This window comes from Tyto alba, unplaced genomic scaffold, assembly GCF_018691265.1.
Source record: "Tyto alba isolate M040663 unplaced genomic scaffold, T.alba_DEE_v4.0 Super-Scaffold_7, whole genome shotgun sequence".
Taxonomy (NCBI): Eukaryota; Metazoa; Chordata; class Aves; order Strigiformes; family Tytonidae; genus Tyto; species Tyto alba.
The window spans coordinates 32,542,858-32,562,633 of NW_024881328.1; the positions used below are offsets into that span (position 1 = coordinate 32,542,858).

Genomic DNA, 19,776 nt, shown 5'->3' on the forward strand with positions numbered 1-19,776 from the left:
TTCTGATGTTTCCAATGCATGAGCTGCCACTCACCATGCTGTGGTTCACGTTGCAGATCAGGCTCTGAGCAGACGAACTACTTTTCTTTCAAAAGAAAGGAAGTTAGAAGGTGGCTTTCAGAAGTGCTGCAGTTGCTAGTGAGCATTCAGTCAGCAGGAACAGACTACAGCAAATCTGAAGTAAAAAGAAGGTATAGCCAAAACCTAAGGTAGTATTAAAGTTAAAAGGTACTAGCATACAGCAGTCCTTCACAATTGCACCATATCTTACTGCTTCCCACCCTAAACCCCAAACAGGTTTAAAAGAAGCAACAGGATGTGGTGAACCTGGAACAAACTGTCGCTAGGCAAACGTAAGTGCTAAGTTTAATGGCCATGGCCATGTAATCGGACTTTGCATTTCAATATACAGAGGAACTGCAGATGCATGGCCCTAGAGAGAGAAGGGGGATTCTGGAGCAAGGAAGGGGTGAAGAACCAGCCCTTGTTGGTAAAAAAACTCCAGCAGAGGGAAAGCTGAGGGGTGGCTGGTGCTGTTGACCTGCCAGTGCAGTTCATGCAAACACAGCTGCCCTGTGCTTTGGCCTTTTGCACCTGCCAGGGTCATTTGTCCCTTGTTAGGCAAACTACTTAAGCATTCAGTATAAACAAAAGTGTTAAATGGGAAGTGCTATTTGAGAAGACTTTTTATCAGCTGTCGTTACAGTTTGAGTTCATAACAAGCAAAACTAGATTATAGTTTTGACTGCTGTTTGCCCGAGGGCACTGTGGAGGTGGGCACAGCTGCTGCTAAGACACCTAAGCGGCTTTACAGGGCAGGTGTGGCATAGATGCCACTGATTGCTGAAGGAACCGGCCTGACTGTGACAAAGTGTAGGCCTGCTTTTAAGCAGCACAGTTTAATGAAGCTCGGGTGTGCATTAGCCGGAATGGTGCGTGCAGCCACCACCCCTTGTGCCTTAAACAGCTATTTGCTTCAGGGAGGAGAGGCTCACGTCACCCTGAATTAGTCCAGAGTCCTATCACACAAGTTATAGTTTAGGACCAAATTTCTGGAGGAGCAGAATGAGCTAATTCATGTGTCCTCAGGCTACTCTGAGGCTCCAGGGGTATGCAAGACTTCCCACGAAACAAAACAAGTATTGTAAATAACACGTACAGATCTCACAGAAATAAATAGTACCATTGATCCCAGAGGAGTTTGCAAGCAGCTCAGAGCGCAACACCACCTGTACTGAAGCTAGGTTATATTGAAACCACGGGAAGAGTAAGCCATGATGAAGATGAGCTGGTCCTTAGTCAAACAAGCGTGAAAACTGTCCATGTTCTAATCCTCTTTAACATATTATGACATAGGTCAACTGCTTCAACTACTCTTTCCCATGTGTTGTTCCACAGTAGGACAGGCTGAACAAATTCCACTAATTCTTCTGAAGGTAAGATGATGTGTGGTATAACATCACCCACCTAATGTATTCCTTACATGGTCCCCAAACAGCCCAAGGCTTACGTTCTCTCGTGACCCAGGTATCATCTACCATTAAAGCAGCCGGTCCTGCCAGTTCCTCCCTGTCCCCGGTCACGTCAGCATCCAGCCACAGACACATGACTCTGTCTTCGGTCATTCCCCTGAACCCTCTCCAAACCAGCCTGAGATTTGTTTTGGTAGCACCTGCCAGGCCTTAGACTAAAGCTGGTAAAACAAAAAGTGATGAAAGCAAAGATGTAGCATATCAACAGAATATAGTTTACAGTAATGTTAAACAAAGAATAATTATTTTGCTATAAGTAGTCATTTTGTTAACGTCAGCCTCACAATGCAAAGCACCTGAGTAAAAAAGACAAGGTGAGAGGTATGAGTTAATTCAAATCATGAGTTTATATTTTAATCAAACATTCCTAGGTCCCCTATGAGCACCTCTTATTTGCGAGGCCACCTCAGTGATACAGACCTACCTAACTACGTCAGGTCAAGTAAAGCTCAAGTATTCTTTGAGCACTGGGTGCCAGCAGGGAGTCTCCTGGCGGGGGGGTGCTGCTCTCCCTGGGCCAGGCATCACCCAGCCAAGTGAGCTCATTTCCTGTGCAGCTCACGTGGGCCTTCCTGGAGCTGAGCTGGGGGCAGCGGCTCCTCACCCTTGCTGGCCGGGGAGGTGGGAGGGGGAAGCTCATCTTCCTTTTCCTCCTGGGAAAAGATGCAATGTGTTAGGAGGCTGATGGCTCTTTGGGGAATCTTCGTTGTTCCAGAAGGAGAGATTAAAGTTTTAGCAGTTGAATACATGCATCTTTAAGAAGCTAATTACACAGCTATGTAAGAAGTATCAATTATGGAGAAGGCTGAGGAATCCACACAAACGAGGTAAGCCTGGCTTTTGGAAGGGTATCTGTAAAAGGTATGGAGGAGGGGAAGGGAACCGCTGAAACAGGTGAATGCAGAGAAGAAAATACATGAGCTGTTAGCTTTCAAAGAAGTATTTGGTTGGTCAACAAAACATGAAGTATGTGTAATAGAACTTAGTTCTAAGGACAGAAACAGTCCCTTGAAGCTATCTTGTACCTATAATATTCTTTGCTGCTTAAATATGTCCTTTGGCAAAAGAGAAGGAAGGAAACAACTGTTAGAGGGGTCTGTTTTCCACCCCTGTGGAAGGATCTACAAAAGAAAGCTTAGGAAACTGAAAATCTGACTGATAATGGGCTATCAACTATGTCCCCACTTATTTTCTTTGCTTTTCCCTTTGAAACAAATGTGCTTGCTTTCTTTACCTCCTTTTTGGAGCTGCTCTCCTCAGGGTTCTTTGGCTGGTGGCTTTTCACAACTTCTATCTGCAGGCTGTCAAACTTACATTTGAACCAATGGTGAGCTGCTTCTAGGTTAGCTGTGATCTAGGCAAGACAGCATAATTAGGACATCAGAGAGAACAGTTAACGCATGCTGGGTTCCAGTTACTGAGCTCTGTGCAAGAAGGAGCAGAACAGCATACAGCTCAAATCTGTCTCCTGCACACAGGGCTGGGAGCTCTCTGATGCCCTCTTCCATTGCTGGGGAAAGGATGGATCCCAGAGATGCTTGCTACAGAGTTGCCCCTCTCTCAGGCAGGTGGTGAAGTCAACAGGGGTCTCCACCACAGCATAAAATAGAGGAATTGGGAAGAAGTGGGGGAAAATGGACACCGAGTACCACAAACTCCTGAGAAAGAGGAGGGTAGACTAACTTTGCCTGAAGAACGCTGTGGAAATACGGAACAGTAATTGGACTGATATAAGCAGCATGTAAGACCTCAAGCTGGGGAACCTCTGTTACTTTTTAAATTTTACTTTATGCTGCTTAATACCCTATAAAACATTGAAATCCCTACATTTTCACCCCAAACTGCTGCAGTAACCCATGCAGACTATAATAATTTGGATATTGTGGTACAGTAGTGCAAGGATGATGTGATGTAAGGACAAATGACTTCTTGGGGGTGTGGGGTGAGGAAATGTGGTTTTGCATGATGTCACGTATAGAGTGACACAAGAGCAGCTCGAGGGGGCTGTTTACTTGGCCACAACACTTTACTTAATACAGATATCCCAAGCCTGATGAAAACAATAGGCTGTGGGGGACAAAAGTGCTTCTTACAAGCCCCGATAAATTGAAGCGATTCAGAGAAAAGATAAAAATGTTATTAAAAAAAAAGTATGATAAATGCCACTTAATTGAAAAGACCAAGTATGCACCTGACTCTTTACCAGAGACCTATATCTGAGATTGAAAGGGTTACTTGGTGCATATGCTGAAGTACTACCTTGTTACTTTCAATTAATTATTATTCTAATGCTAAACTGTCTCACCTGTTCTGACTCTATACTGGCTTCCTTCAGTTTCTTTTCTGTCTCATCTTTATATTTCTTCAGATGTTTGGCTGTTTTTTGCAGTTTCTAGGTAGAAAAAGTAGTAACAATTTCTATACAATTTTGTTATGGCACAAATAAAAAATTGCAATACAATGGAAGGACCTTCAAATCTTTGTTGTAAATAGCGTAGCCTTACTATTTTTTAAAAAATAATCCTCTCTCTCTAAAGTCAGATATATAGTGAGTGTATATGAAGTTGTTACTCGGGCTTTCTGGAGCAGGCACAGTAAGATTTATAGGAATATCTTTTGGCTAAGTTCACAAAGTCTTTCTACTACATCTTCTACAACCCCACAGATTTTGCACAAAAGTGCTTCCATGGGTGTCTCACCACTTTTTCCATGCTGTTGTCACTTTACCTGACATTTGTTTTCCAGCTGCTGCCTTTGCGTTCTCTCTGCTTCCAGCTGGGTCTCCAGCTGCCCGTTTTGCTCTTGCACTTCATGTTGTTTTTTCAACAACTCTTGCATTTCACTCTGCACACTTTTCAACTCTGACACATGTTTCTGGATGTCCTGTGACTGAAGACAATACAATAATGAAATTCCAACAACATTTTAGCAGATCAGTCTCTTCAGGAAACTAGTCAAGAAAGCTCACTAGTTCATTATTCTTCTTCTGATACTCCTCTTGTATTGCCTTCATTTTCCTCAGTTCAGATTCAGTCTCCTGGAAATTGTTCAGAGAAACAAAACGTCAGGAATTTTTCAGGCTCACTGGCTGTTACATGGGAACTATTTCTGCAAATGTCTGCACACTGTGTCCTTATTTTTTTCAATGAGACTGAAGAGAACTCATGCCCCACCTAGGAAAGGGGAAAAAGCAGGTGGCAGAGTTGCAAAGGAGTCAAGATTCTCATTTAGGATCAGGTAACAGTTGAACTGTAAGTTCTACAGCTATAAAGGATGGAAAGGGACTAATCACTGCACGAGCACCGTTTGGCCCAATCAATAATTAAGTGGACTGTATCCACAAAATGATAAAGAGGACAAATGCTACTATAAAAATCTAATGGTGGGATGGGACTCTGGCGTCACGTGTAATATGTGGTGGGAGGGGCGATAGAAGAAACCACACAGTTACTGAAGCTGCTATTGATCTGTTCATCTTCTGTTTGGAACTTGAGTCCAAAGTTAGTTTTATTTTCAAGTCTAGCGCTACTGCAAAGGATCAACAGCAGTCCTGCTCTGTAGGAGAAAAAAGGAGTTCTCAACTAGGACATCTGTCTTTACTAAAAAATGTGTGCATACCTTTACCCTTTCTGTGTTAGCTTTACAGGCCTGGCATTGTCTCACTTGAGCTTTTTGGCTTGTTAGTTTTTCCCTGTAACTGGACAAAGACTTTTCCAGCTCTGTTACTTTCTGCCGCAACTCCCTGTTAGCACGGGAAACTTGAGCCAATTTGGAGGAGGTTTCTTCAAGGGATTTCTTTACCTAGGGGAAAGAGGGAAAAGTGAGTTCACATTAACTGTAAGAATTAATTCTATACAACAACTAATAAGCTGTACACCCAATTGATTTGATGTATCTGAAGTATGCTACAGCACCTGGGGTTTTGACTTTGCTTTAATACCCTTCTAACAAAGGGGAAAAAAGTGAATGCTGGGATTTGAGCAATACTAAGGTTATGCTGAGCTTTATGATCCAGCCCCCAAGTGACAAAGTAGACTTCCAAACCAGTGTTTTACTCCTGGAGATGGCTACACAGCCTCAGACTACCCTTCTGAAGTCACTGGAATGACTGATACCAGTGTCTAGATCTTATGTACAATGAGGTATATAGTGTTGGGGGATGTAGAGTGGTACTTGAAAAAGTTGAGAGCACAGGTATCAGTAGGCATGGCCACCAAAATCTCTGTCCACCACATGACAAAATTGTTTGTTCTACAGAAGTGATGGACAACCCCGTGATGAATGGAAAAAGAGACAAATATTTGTCTCAAACATAATCCAAGCTGTTCTTGTTCTGTTGGAAAACTACATTAGACCTCCTTCTCTGGATATCATTCACTGAAATCTTTTAATTCTAACCCTCCTCACCACAGCAGATTCTTGACAGGCAGCTTTCCTGGAAGCCTCTTGCTCAATTTGAAACTGCTTTTTCAAAGACTCTAATTGTTCAGCAAATAACTTTTCCGCAGTCTTGGCTTTTTCCATTAACTGTTCTCTTTAAAGAGAAGAAACAAATTCAGTTATTCACGTTCATATTTAATATGCTTTATTTTTTAAACATAAGGATAGGAAGGAGGATTCCACTGTAAATACTTTCATCTTGGATGTAGACTCTGCACCACTACTGTTTAAAGATTGGAATGTGTTTTCTAATATTTCATATTCTGTTTATTTAAAAGGAGGTTCAAAATAGCTATACAAGGTAAATAGGTTGTTCTAAAGTGGTTTTTTTTTTTTTTTCCAAAATGTCTACTTTCCTTCAGAAAATTAAATGGCTAAGCCTGTTTAGACAAAGGATAATGAGGAGATCCAGACTGCACCTACACTTAGGTTTGAGGTTTTACTTACTGGTGTTCAGTTTTGGGTGGGGAATTTAAACAGCTCTCCATGCTACAGGTACTGTAAGCCACTTCAAAGCGGAAGTGGTATCTGCTATCCTCATGGAAAAGCTGTTTGTAGAAGGGCCATCGTGACCCTGGGTAAGCAGTTCCTCAGTACAGCAGAGCAGGTTGAGGAGTCATTATGGACACGAGTGAAAGAGCCCATTTCTGTAGCTCTGCTTGAATCTACCATGCTGCTGGCTCAGCATACAGGCAATCCTGGTATCGATAGATGAGTAAAGCCATAAAGCTCTGATAGTGCAAAGTAATGTTCCTCCTCGAGTGTAGTATCATGGATCTGGTCTTACCTGCAGACCATCAGCTGTTGATGCTCAGTTTCTTTACTTTTCAGTTCATATTGAGTTTGGATTAGATGGCTCTGCAAGGTATTACTGACCTGCAGAACTTCTTCCAAATGAATAACGAGTTTCTTGTTGTCTGTTTTAGCACTTTCTAGTGCCTTACAAAGTGCTTCCACCTGCACAGTAACAACAAATGAGGTTTATACTTACCCAAATGAAAAAGCTTAGAAAGGATTATTTTTGTCCTTCCCCGTCAGTATCAACTTGCAAGAAGTAACAGTGTGTTCACCAGCTGTCTGATTACAAATGCCCTAAGCACAGGCATCTAGATGGGAATCCTTACAATGCCGATCCACTTACTGGCTTAGTCAGAAGGATCAGAACAACTTGTCATATAGCCATGACTTTCTTGGAAAAAAAATGTTCTTTCCCAATAGTGTTTGGGTTGTGAGGTAATCCTTTTAACACTAAGTATTATGAGGAGAGATGAAATCAATTCTTTGGACCTTTCCCCCTCCATTCTTATACAAAATAAATAAAAGCTATATAAACTTCCATAATCTCTGTTCATATTATGTATCCAGTTGCAGACTGTAAAACCTTCACATGTGCCAAGGAATTTTTCTTGAGAGAGGAGATGCTCGCCTCTTTCAACAATTGAATAATAGTTTTCCTGCTCCATAGCCAAAAGTTGATCTAATATTTTTGCCTTCATTCACGTGAATGTGTCACACTGTATTGTAGTCAGAAAAAGAAAAGGTACTTGGCTCAACACCAAAACTGCGGTGGTGGCTGTTACTGCGGAAAAATGCAGTCTCTACCTGGCTTCTGTGCTGCCTTTCCATGACAACCACTTGGGCTTGGCTATGTTCCAATTCTGTTTCTAACCTCTGTAGTTTTCGTTGAGTCTGCCTCCTGAAAATGGAAATCGCATTAGAAAAATCATGCCTGAAGTCAGTCTCCTCTGAAGTGGTGACGCTCTCAGTTTGGTTCTCTACCTTATCCATATTTTTTGCCTGTCACTGAAGTTGAATTGTTTTTTACCTACTTTCAACAAGATGCACACTCAGTGTACTTGGTTCACTAGTACTAAGTACGTTTCAGTGCTGCAGGAAAGGATATAGGAAACTTCAAAACAAACTTGTCCCATAGCTTATTAGCCAGAACCATGAGGAAGGTGCCACTCGTCAATTGTACCTGCCTTCTCCACACTGCTGATAGACCACAGGAACAGTATCAGTGTCACCTACTTGTCTTTTCTGAGGTTGCTGATTTCAGTGTTCTTGTGTCCCAGCTCCGTCTGTACCATTTCCAGAGCTGCTTGCATCTTGTTATGAGAAGCTAACACATGCTCCAGCATGGCTGTCGCCTTACTGTTACCATCCTTTGCTGTGTCCAGCTGGTGCTGCAGGTTTGCCATCTGCAGTACGAGAAATCATTAGGAAAAGGAGCAGGATATTTTATATAACATAACTTTTATAAGTAACCTGCATGCTTGCAGCAGTGCCAACAGTATGCGATGGTTCTGAACATAGAAATAGCTTCTTCTTATCACATAACCTTTGTTCTGCCCCTGGTATAAGCCCAAGCTGAGTGTGTGGTGGTGGTCTTGGGTTTTTCTGTCCATGTTTTAACTGATAGTTCCAGTGCTTCTGAACTCTTGGCACTTGGGCCTCAGGAATTGCCACAGATGCAAGAAGCTGGGTTTCTAGTCAAAACTAGTTATTGATTCTAATGTTGCTTAGCCTGAGTTTTCATCTGCATCTGTTTCAAACTAAAAACACTCAAAGGTTTTGGTCCCTGTTAATTTTCAGCCGTCTCTTCATTGTCGTCACTCAATTGAAATTAACCACTTGCATTTCATGGTCATCACTCACCACATTACCGTCTCCTTCGTTAATCTCAGTAGGCCGTCCAGGTTTCCGTGGAGTGAGCATGTCTGTTATATTCTCCAGTTTTTCTCCCATATTCTTTATAGCATTTATCAGAATCCTCCGTCTCACCCTAGGACAATCTCCACATGCAGACACAGAGTTTCTTGAACATTCATCTTGTTCAAAATGAACTTGGTGTAAAGTAGAGCAGTGAGCACAAGCACATAAATCAGTCTTCATAGTTTCTTCTCTTGAGCCTGCAGCTGACCTAGCATTACAATCAGGAGACTTCTGTTGCCAAGACCTCACTAGTTTTTTTTTTTGGTTTTGGTGCCATTCCTACCACACAATCAGTCGAGCCCTTGAAGGCAGTGAAGATGTGAGTACCAAAACCAGAAAAACTGAAAAAAAAAAAAAAAAAACAACTCTCCAAAATGTCTATTCACTGGAGCAGAAGTAGGTGCTCCATATTATTGCTAAGTCTGCATTAGTTCAGGAAGATAGTTAGGCTCTCTTCCGTGATACTTTCCACAGCATGTTATCCAAAGTCATGTGACTTGCCTCTGTATCTCGGCAGCAGCGAGACACAGTGCAGGCTGGAACTTCATCAGAAGACTGTGATGTCAGCCACTGTCACAGCTCTGCAGAGCCAGCAGAGCTCTCTGGTTCTGAGCACCCCTCTGGCCTGCTCCAACTGTGAGACCTTTCTACAGCTAGTTCTTGGTATTTGCAAACCAATGGAACCAAGTGTTTTAACTTTCCCAAAATCTGAAAGTGTGCAGGTCATGGGTTCCAATCATCTACATAATATCCAATTGCCTTTGACTATCTGATGAACCAACCTCTATGATGGAGAATAAAGTACAAGAGAAACTTTGATTCATTTCGCTTTCTGGAAACAGAAGGCAAACATAGGACCTCCTGCTTTCCTGGGAAGTGTCCTAAATGTGGTTACATCATCTGTGGATACGATTGACAGTTTGTCAACTGCCTCTTCGGTTTTCCAACTCAAAATGATTACAAGATTGCTTTGATATCTGGGAAGCAAGGAGAGTCTGTAAAGAGCATTTATTGTTACAAGTTCATTCTTGCTTGTAAACAGAAGCCTCAAAGCAGTTACGTGAACTTACAGCTTAGAATAGCAAACTCATGACAGAGTCCACTTCATAGATGTATACCTACAAGCTTGGTTTCCCTGCCCAGGATAACACACCTCCTCTCTGTACTTCTGTCTAAGATTGAGCAAACAGATGGAAGCAGAATAACTTGGTCTCCTGGCAATCTAGCTAGAGAAGTATTATCTACAACTCTCAATCTCTGACTGGGAAATAATAATAAATCCTGAGGACTATCTTTATAATCCTGTAAAGTGTGTGTTTTCTAGCCTGAATACATGCAATCAACTTGCATGAAAACCAGCGCTGTTTAGCTGAGCTTCCATAGTTCTCATGTTTGTTTTGATGAAATCAGGTTCTGTTTCCAGCTGCAGACTAGAATGGGGCAGTTAACATCAAACATATGCTCGGTTCTTCAGGAAAAAGTGTTTAATCTGATTTCTAATGGCTATGTAAGCATTAGTCTGACCCTAATTCTGAGGGGTAAGAAGTTCTCAAAGTTCTGATTCATCTGAGTGTATTTGGTCTCTATACAATGCTCTTGCAAAGCTCGCTACTATCGAAACGTGCATCTACAGCTCTTCCTCCATATTCTGCACTTCAGTTCTAAGAGAAGAGATGTGGCAAAATAGCTCAGCTTTCTTTTAGTGCAGAAACACAAAAGCATTATCTTACTTGGAACACAGAAGCAGAGTGATGTGACAGTCCCTCTCTGCCCAAAGTAAATCTTTTCTTTTCCCTGAGTTCCATAGTAGGAGAAGCAGCAAGTGAATCACTTCTAATTTATCCTTCCATAGAAATAATTACAGTTTAGAATTCACCTTGTTTTAATCTAAGTGCAATGTCAGGCACTGGGGACTTCCTTCTGTTACCACCATCAGACCTAGGACTACTGCACAGATGTCGCTTTCCTGCTGTCTAATAATCATGACACATTCTGTGCTGTTTTTAAAAGAAACTCAGGAATCTTTGCACGACTGTCCCAAATTCTGTCATAGGTCACACTGAAGTAAAAGCTTTGCTTTCAGCACCTCATTTACTGCCTGGATAACTTCTCCTTAAGAAAGGTTATATATGCTGTTTATTTTTGCTTACCACCATGGTCTGCCTCTCTCCTTATTAATTTGTATAGTTTTCCACGTTTTTAACCCTTCAACCAATTTTCTACCCATACATTTTGTTTTAATGCCCCCTGGTGGTTCTTAGCCATTCTACTACTTTCACACATTAAGCAACTTAATTATCACAAATCCTAGAGATGCTACATCAACAGTATCTTGTCACCCAAAGGCAGTGTGTGTAGGATCAAAGATGATGTTGATACAGAACTCTCTTAATATATGTGCCTGACACTACACCAATAAATAAGTAGAGAAGATAAATAAGCACTTCCCTCCAAATTAAGCAATGAAGAACTAAGGTTAAACAACCTTATCTTAGATGAACATAAAAAACAAGTTTCCCCATGAGCTGACAAACAAGATGCTGAGAAGTACCTTAAGTTTTCCTTTGTCACAGGTCAGTTTATTCTTGTTGTTAGTCAGCGCTGCCAGCACGTGTTGCGCCTGCTGCTGGGCATACTGAGGAAAAAAAGAGCAGAGGTCACCATTCCGTAGGACAAGCAAGGCAAAAAGCAACAAAAAAGGTGCTCCATGGCCTCTTTCTCCCTGAGTATTTTAACTCTCCTCTGTTGCTTCAGATATAAATTTTCAATTAGGCGAAACACTGAAACTGATTAAAAAAAAACCCAAAACAAAAAACAACCCACTAAATTTAAAAAAAGCCATATAAATTGCAAGATAGCTCATTCTTTGTTTTTTCTACTTTCAATTTGTTCTTTCATATAGTTTAATTTCCTGTTGTTCTTATCTGTCAAAGTAAGTGTGAAATTGTTGTCACCTGAAAACATCCAGACTCCTAGAAATACTACACATCTTCAGAACAGTTGATCTGAAGGTTGCAAGTGAACTCCAAAATTCAGAAATAGTATCTGCAGAGCTGCCCTGTCTTCTCTCCCTTTTCATGCTTCAGAGAGGAGACATTACAAGTCAAAATGTAAGCATAATAGGAAAGGGGAGAGTTTGTCACACTTGCCACTGCAATAGCAAAAACTAATAGTTCTGAAAGCAAAACTGGTATGTAAATAAGAACTCCAGAGATGTGGGTCTGAAAGCAGCCTTCAAGAATGTAGCTTTGAAACAGTAAGTTTTCTGTACCTCCTGTTGACAGTCTTCCCCTTCTGCCAGCAGAGACCCTTTCTCTTGCAAATCTGTCTCAAATTCACCTTGCAGTCTAGCAACAGTGCATTCCAAAAGCTGTCTACCGTGGGTAGTTGCTGCCTCCTCAGCAAGGCTTGCTTTCTGCCTGTACTGGCCATGCTCTGTACGCAGGGCCTCCCTAAAGAAAGACAAAATAGCCAAGCTGGAGTTCTAGCGCAACAGGACAGCAGATGGCTTCCATACTAAATACCAAATGAGGCCTTCTGGGTTAGTAAGTAACAAGTGCTAAAGAAGCAGAAATCAAAGTGGTGAGAATGCAAGAGAGGAAGAGGAGACAGAGGCTGCAGACCAGAAGACTCCTCACAGCTCTCTCTGAAGCTGAGCCCCCTCACGCTGCACACTCTGCAGCTGAGAATGCTGGCATGGGCAGCATTCAGAAGCGAATCTTGTTCTTGCAGTTTACGTGTCTTTTCTTGTTCTGCCTAAAGGGGGAAAAATGACCCAGGCAACAACTCTACCATCAGAATGATGAGGGATGAGTTATTAATTTACAAAGCTGTTAATTTGTCACTGAGCTCCTGCATCATCCCCATAGTTCTGCATATTGTGGTGTGCTGCTTCTTGAAGAGTGTGTTAAAGCTGAAGTCACCTTATGTAGCTTTTATAAATGTATTTAATCTCAGGTCCTCATTACTTCCATGCAGCTTCTGCATTTACAGGATTTACAATGCCCATTAACTCCTGTGTTGCATTTTCTCAGTTGTTACAGGATGTTTCTATAAATAATATTATCATATTTATGTTCTTTCCACATAACATATGACTTTTTTTTTCCCTGTACTGAAAATAAATCTTTGCCAAAGAAGGACACTCACATTTTTATCACCACCTTTATAGAACTTCCATTGCTACGCATAAAGTATTTTACTGTATTCCCACAGATTATCAGTATTAGGAATTAGTCTGTTGTCTAATGTCTGAGTTGCAGACAACTTTCTTGGACTGTAATTGTAGGTTACATACCCTAAGCATGCTCTGATGAGCTGAAATGAGTTTGGCATTCTCCATGGCAATGCTTTGGAGTGTGGTACTGAGCTCTGAGCATTGCTGGTTTAAGGGGTCATCAAGGACCTGGTTGGATAGAAGGAGGAGGGGCAGGATGACAAACATGTTTTCAGGATTTTGTGGGTTTTTGTTTTTCTTCATAGTCGGCTGTCAGAAACTTTTTAAAAATCTTTTGCAGATGTGGAAAAGTCTATTTTAGGTAGAAAGGGTCCGAAAAAATTTCTTCAGGTAGTCTCACTTTATGGTAGACTTATTCCAAGGTGCTTAAAGTTTACAGTAATGGCAAAAAAAGAGAACATAATTTAAACTATCAATCAAGCATAATCACTTAGTAGTTCTGAAGTCCAGAAAAAAGTAATGGCTCTGAGGCAAAGAAGGCCAAAATTGGAACCAGACCCCTGCTAATTTCATAGTTGAATTATTGCAGATAACCAAAGAAAAAAATAACTTTCTGTGAAAGGCATATCCAAATCCCATTACCAGTGAACACCGCCCAATAAACAAGTATCTGGTGGGGGGGGGGAGGGGAAAAAACAGAAAAATGTTTTCTAAAATATGTTCTAAAAAGAGGGAAAACAGAATAAATAAATTTTTTTAGAATATACGGAGGTATATTCTAAATATACTTTTGTCCAAAAAGGCAGAGGAAATTCTAGCCAGGCAGTTATTCCACAGTTGACTCATTAACAGAAATGTATTCATGTAGAACCTAAAAGTGCAAAGGAATATAAAGGTACTACCTCAAGGGTAGATAGAAGAGGGAGCAGCAGTAGTTCTGCATGTCCTGGGCTCTGAAGAAGACACCTTCAAAAAAAAGCTGATTTGAAATAAGTACTGAGAAGAAAACTTTCCAGCCTTAAGGCTGGGAAATCTGGAACAGCTACCTGGGCTAGTGATTGAATTCCTTCACTGGAAGTTGTTCATTAGCCCACATTACCTGAAGGCACTAAACTTTGTCTCCTGACCTGCATTTGAGGCTTTCCAGTAAATGTATAGTCATTTCTCACTGTAAACACTTGTTTTGTTATGCTTTATTTCCATTTTGAAAACAAGAGTGGCTGTTCTCATTACCCGTACTTCCTCTGTTTCTCCCATGGCAGTCATTTTAGACTGAAGTTGCAGGTTCTCTTTGCATTGTTTGATAAAGGACAGCTTTGCATTCTAAGGGGCAATGAAGCAGAACATCCACTGAGAAAAAAATTAAATGTCATTTAACCAGGCACTTCACAAATATCAAGTCTTTGTTTCATACCTGCTGATTTCTTTTAAGTTGTTGTCACATGGCTACGTGCTCTTGCAAATACTGGACGTGGCTTCTATAGTACAAGCCTTTCCGAAATATACTTTAAAATAATAACCGAAGTGCTACCTACTCTAACTTAGCTTTGAAATTGAGCATGACTTCATACCCTTCTAAGCTCAAGCTTATTAGTCTCCACTATAATTAATCTCAGTACTCTTGAACTTAAAAGATCTCCCTGCCAGACGTGGTACAATTCACAACTGAAGGAATCCTTTGCCAGCACTGTGAGACTCTGCGTCTAAGCTGAATTTTTACCTCATCTCCACTGAAACTTACTCTTTCAGAGAAGACTTCAGACACCACACACAGTTCCTGTGTAGGCTGTAAGCATACCTCTCTGCCCAATTAGTACCCAGTTGACCGAGGTTATGATTTTTCTGTAGTATTAATCACCAATCCATCTATTTATCTCCTTTATATGCAACACTTGTGCTACTACAACTGTGTTTCGTGGTCAGTTCTAGCTTTCTAAGGTAGGCATTCATATTGCTATTTCGATATTTCAGTAGAATGTGAAAGTCAATCTTTCAAAAAATAAGTAGGGCAACCTCAAACTGGCAAAATAATAAAATAAGACGTTCAGTGGTTAGTAGCCTTGTTTGCGTTTGGTGATGTAAAAGTTCTGCCTCCGAAGTGTGGTACATTTGAAAGGCCCCATATAGGCTGTGCTGATCTTTATTTAGGTATTTTCCTTACCAACACTTGTTTACATATTACTTTTGCTTCTTCACCAAGCTGGGAAATTATACAGTTCCTGGAATCTAAAAATAGAAAAGAATGTCAGGACATGCTTTGTTATCTGTTTGGTAATTTTAAAAGGTGACATATTGATTTAATGTTTGAGTTTAGCTAAGTTACTCAACATGCCACAAACAGGTAGGACTTTTACAAATGTGTTCTTGAACACTTTCCTTGATAACTTCAGTATTTCAGCAAATTTACTTTTAAAAATGGATTTCATAAAGTAATTGTAATTTATTTAATTTTAAATTCCACTTCTGCTGTAGATTAACACAAAGATGATAAAAGGCATGTAAGAAAAAAAAAAACTAGTAACTTCTAACAGAACATTGTACATTTCCGGAACAAAGAGATCTTGATGCTCATCAAAAAATTGAAAAAAAAAAAAACCTAGTTACTTGAGCTTTGATACTTTTCTATTTGCTTTCTTTTACCCTTACTAAACTCTTGCTATGAATTTTGAAGTGTTAGAGTGACTGCACGTGACTTCTGTGTACTCACGCAGAGAGGGGGATTGGTTTTGTTTATTTGAATTATGTGTAAACTAGTTTATTTATACCATGAACTATGACCCCTCCTCACACTCCAAAATAGCTAAATAATACAAATACAGGTAAGAGCAAAAAATCTAGCTTTTTCATCATAGCAATTAATGGAGAAAACATTCTTACTCCCAGAAGGTTTGTCTCAACAGAGTATTTTTCAGAAATTGCATTTCTAGCTATTTCTATCTATTTATCAGCACCTCAAATTAAAAAGACTTGTTTAGCCTGGTGAAGAAGAGATTAAGGCAGGATCCACAAATCTGAGAGGTTGTTACAAAAATTGTGGCTCACAAATCTGAGAGGTTGTTACACAGATTACGAAGTCATACTCCTTTCAGTTGCGTTGAATGATTTAAGGAGGGGCAATGGTCCCAAATGTAAGCTCGAAGCATTCAGATTGGATGCTAGAAAAAAAAAATTTTAACTGGAACATTACTGTAGTACTATAAAAAAAATACCTAAAGCAGCCATGGAATCACAGTCCTTGAACTCTGCTAGACAAAGCCAGCACTGCCCCAGTCTGTTGTTTGCGATACTCCTACTTCGAGCAGCAAGTTTGACTACATGATTTCTTCTGATCAACATTTGCACAAAACGCTGTAATTATAAAGTGTTTTAACTGGTTTCTAGGAACGACATCCAAGTTCTTCCTCTTTCTCTCAGATGAGAAAATGAAAACAGATACAAAAGAAGACTGAAAGTTGCTCAAACCTGCTTCCTTCTGCTTTTACTGTTTGCATGTTCTGTACATGACACCTGACAGTATCTCGGGATTCCTCCAAAGACTCCTGCTGGCTGATCTCCTGAGACAGCTGTTCTGTTAGGTAGGAAAAAGAAACACTTTGTGACCCAGGTCTAATTAAGTCAAGTGAATAAATACTTCAAGTTCATGTATGAAAGATGTTCTGTCTGGGTATTTAGTTATGACCATGGCTGGCAGGTTCCTTTGTGTTGTGCACACTCCAAAATTGCACCCAGAATATTATTTAAGGATCTTCTTCATGTTTTTAAATAATACTTGGCAAATTCAGCCTCCTGCTAAGCTTCTTGCTCTTGTACTTACCTCCTGAAGTCTACAGTTAATTTTCTGTTTTGTGTTCCTCAGTTCCTCAGTCATGATTGCTACATCTATCTAAAGAAGATGAAAAAACCAGATATTTTTATCCTTTCATGTTCATAACTATTACAAAAGCAACAGATATTATAAAATGCAACTGCCACACTAACACCTAGAACTTGATTTCTATCTCCTGTCTTATGTTCTCTGTTCTGAAGCATTGGATAGAAGAGTGCAAGCACTAAGATGCAACATGTTCTTTAATACAATTAATGAGATTGAGTGACTTATTTCATTACAGTTCTCTTCAGGGGAGATAGTAATAGAAGTGTAAGACTGAAATACCAGAGAAATGCAAGTTCCTAGAAAACCAGAAAAGCTATTGGGAACTCTACACATGAAAGCTATGATGAACTTAAGTCACAAAGACGGGAGAGTTACAAATCTCAAATGTTTTTATTCTTGATTTGCTATGTAATTTTTTTACATTAATGGATGTATAGATGCTCATAAGCAAAAGTGCTTGCTGTTACTGCCAACCATATATCATAAACTCCTTTTCCCAGCTCAGTATACTTTCTGTTTAACAATGTCAGAGATTAATGTATTTAAAAACAAGTCTGTTAATACTTGAAACTATAATAAGATCATAATCTTTTGTACCTTGGATGCAGCTGTTAGTGCCAGAGCAGTACTCTCTGAACTTCTTTTGCCTTTTCTTCAGCCTCTTTCATACCACTTAGGCATTGACCCAGCTTCATTGCTTCTTGCTAATGCTCCTCATGGATTGCATTCGGGTGCTGCTCCAGCTGGGCTGCCACAAGGAAAAGGCAAAAAACTTTAATTGACAGAAAAAGCATATGGAGGGACAATGAAGAACCAAGTGGTAAAACTGCCCTTTTTTACTACCTGCATGCTTTAGATTCAGCTCCTTTTCTGTCTGCAGCCAGAAGATACTTAATTTCAGTGTCTATACAACACTTTAACCAACACATTCAATTCATCAGTGTTTCACAGTCTTTCCACAGTGTATTTTCTCCCACAGACACTACCCTGGCCTGCACAGGGCTAGTGGCTGCGTGGCTATCAGGTGTTTCTGAGGTCTCTGAGTAGAAATGATTGAGGCTTAAAAGGAGAAAAGACTGACCTACTCTGTGTATGCATACCTACCTACCTGACATTGCATGTATGCATTACAGATGTGATTAGATTAGAAACCATGTTTCATAGAGCTGGAAGGCTTCCTGTGACCCCAGGTTGCTGTCGCCCGTTCTCACTGACTACCAGTACCAGGTCCCTCACAGAGAGAAGAGCAAAGCATAGCAAATGGGTGCAAAGAGGAACAAGATAAATCAGGAAAAGTGTGAGCTCTCCATGAAGGTAGAAGCTTACCCCTGTGTTCTTCCTACCTCTGCCCATCGATACTGAGTGCCTCCAGGTCTGGCACCAGGGCACTGGTTTGCCTTTCCACTGCTCTCATCCTCAGGTGGAGCACCATGAAGGCCTCTAGTGCGGTCGCCCTGAGGCTCGCGGGCACAACGGTTGGCCCGGCCATCGCAGCCCTGCAGCCTCCCCCTTCCCACCCCACGGGGGCCCTCACAAGCCCCGGCGGCCTCCCCAGGCCTGGAGCACCTGGCCCCCTGAGCTCCCTCAGCTCCTCCATACCCACAACTGCCATGCACTGTGGCCGGGCCCACATCCAGCGGTTTAAGCAAAATGCATGAGACGGCAGGGCCTGCTGTGGGCAGGCGCCATGGGGCTCCGGCCTCCTCACCCACCGGTGCCGGGGAGCCGCCTGAGCCGCCGCTGCAGCTGGTGAGTGGGGTCCTGGGGTTTGCTCAGGGGATTCTGCTTCTCATTTCTTTCCCTCCGGCCTGCCTTGCAGCCCGCACCCTGCCTTTTCAGCAAGATGCTGAAGTAGTTTAGTGTTTGGAGGGGTTTAAAATCAGCTTGCAGGACCGGTAGGCTCAAACCTCCATAGGGACGACACGCTGCAGGAGCATGCTAACCTGTAGGCTAATAGCTATTTTTATACATGATCAATTTACTGCATATCAAATGACATGTTCACATTGGGCTCTAAGCAAGCATAGTATTTTATACTTAATGAGCATGCAGACATTTAATGTAGATCAGCAATCTTACTGAGTTATGCTGTCTCCATTGTGCATCTGAGGTGTCAGTCTTTTAAAAATGTACCACTTCTGTCTACTGAGTTTCATTTTTATAGAGAGAGGAAACCTGTAGTCTCTTGGTTAGAACATACAGCTGTGAAACTGGAAACGTGCTGTCTAAAGTAGGCGTCAAATAGCAATACTGCAAGCGTTAGATATTGTGGGGACTCAAGCAAAGGTGTTTAAGATATCCATACTAGAGATTTAGAATCTCCTTTTCACTTTTGACAGCTCATCTGGCTTCTGAGGGGCATCTGTGTGCGATTTAACTCCTCCCGTGCATTGAACAGGGAACATGAACACCTAATTCCCAGCTGAAGATTTTGCACAGGGTCAGGCATCACTCAGCATGCAGTGTGGAAACATCTAAATATCTTTCAACAACCTATCACTTGGTCTCAGCTTTGCCTGAAGCTTCTAATATGTTGAGGTATACCATTGAGATAATACGTGTTTGGAGTGAACTGTTTTTGTAGGGCATGTTGAGATCCTATTATTAAATATATATCTGGAAGTGACAAGCAGATATTTTAAAAATTTATATATATCTGTAGATGGCAGCAGAGAGAAACTATATTTATTGGAACATCTAAACACGGTGATTATGCATTTTTTAATTTGTGCAACTGCAGCTGGCGGCTATCCATTTATGCCGAAAATTTTATATTCTGTTGGTGAATATAATTGTTTTTATATAAGGATCTTTTGTCATGACTTTTATTTTGGAGGAAGAGTTGAAGCTTTTCTGATCAAAGAGAGTGACACTGCGGACAGGCCAACACTGCATTTGATCAGTAATGTGTATGTAATAAAAGGATCCTCAGCTGATGTAAAGATGTCTTGCTCCACTTGAGAATTTGTTCCAGGAAGCCTTTGCCTAGGGGATGTTGCCAGGAGGCTTGTGAAGAAACGTGGGATGTGAGGGAATAT

At 41.0% G+C, this 19,776-nt stretch overlaps 2 protein-coding genes across 2 annotated transcripts in view; one reads left to right on the top strand and one right to left on the bottom strand.

The window, feature by feature from the left end:
- Positions 1-2,074: 2,074 nt before the first annotated feature.
- On the bottom strand, positions 2,075-18,227 carry CCDC150 (coiled-coil domain containing 150). The gene is given in 23 exon segments (XM_042784461.1): positions 2,075-2,185; positions 2,767-2,886; positions 3,838-3,924; positions 4,260-4,421; positions 4,501-4,569; positions 5,151-5,333; positions 5,940-6,066; positions 6,760-6,929; positions 7,575-7,668; positions 8,004-8,173; positions 8,631-8,818; positions 11,943-12,139; positions 12,326-12,374; positions 12,377-12,443; positions 12,985-13,092; positions 14,098-14,187; positions 15,026-15,090; positions 16,074-16,189; positions 16,327-16,432; positions 16,675-16,747; positions 17,553-17,655; positions 17,657-17,797; positions 18,082-18,227. Coding segments are annotated over 23 exon segments (2,742 nt in total).
- Positions 2,110-19,776, top strand: part of HECW2 (HECT, C2 and WW domain containing E3 ubiquitin protein ligase 2) — a 206,732-nt gene continuing 189,065 nt past the window's right edge. The window contains exon 1 of the mRNA XM_033010788.2: positions 2,110-2,359. The gene's annotated coding sequence lies outside the window, so the exon portion shown is untranslated. The remainder of the gene's footprint in view (positions 2,360-19,776) is intronic.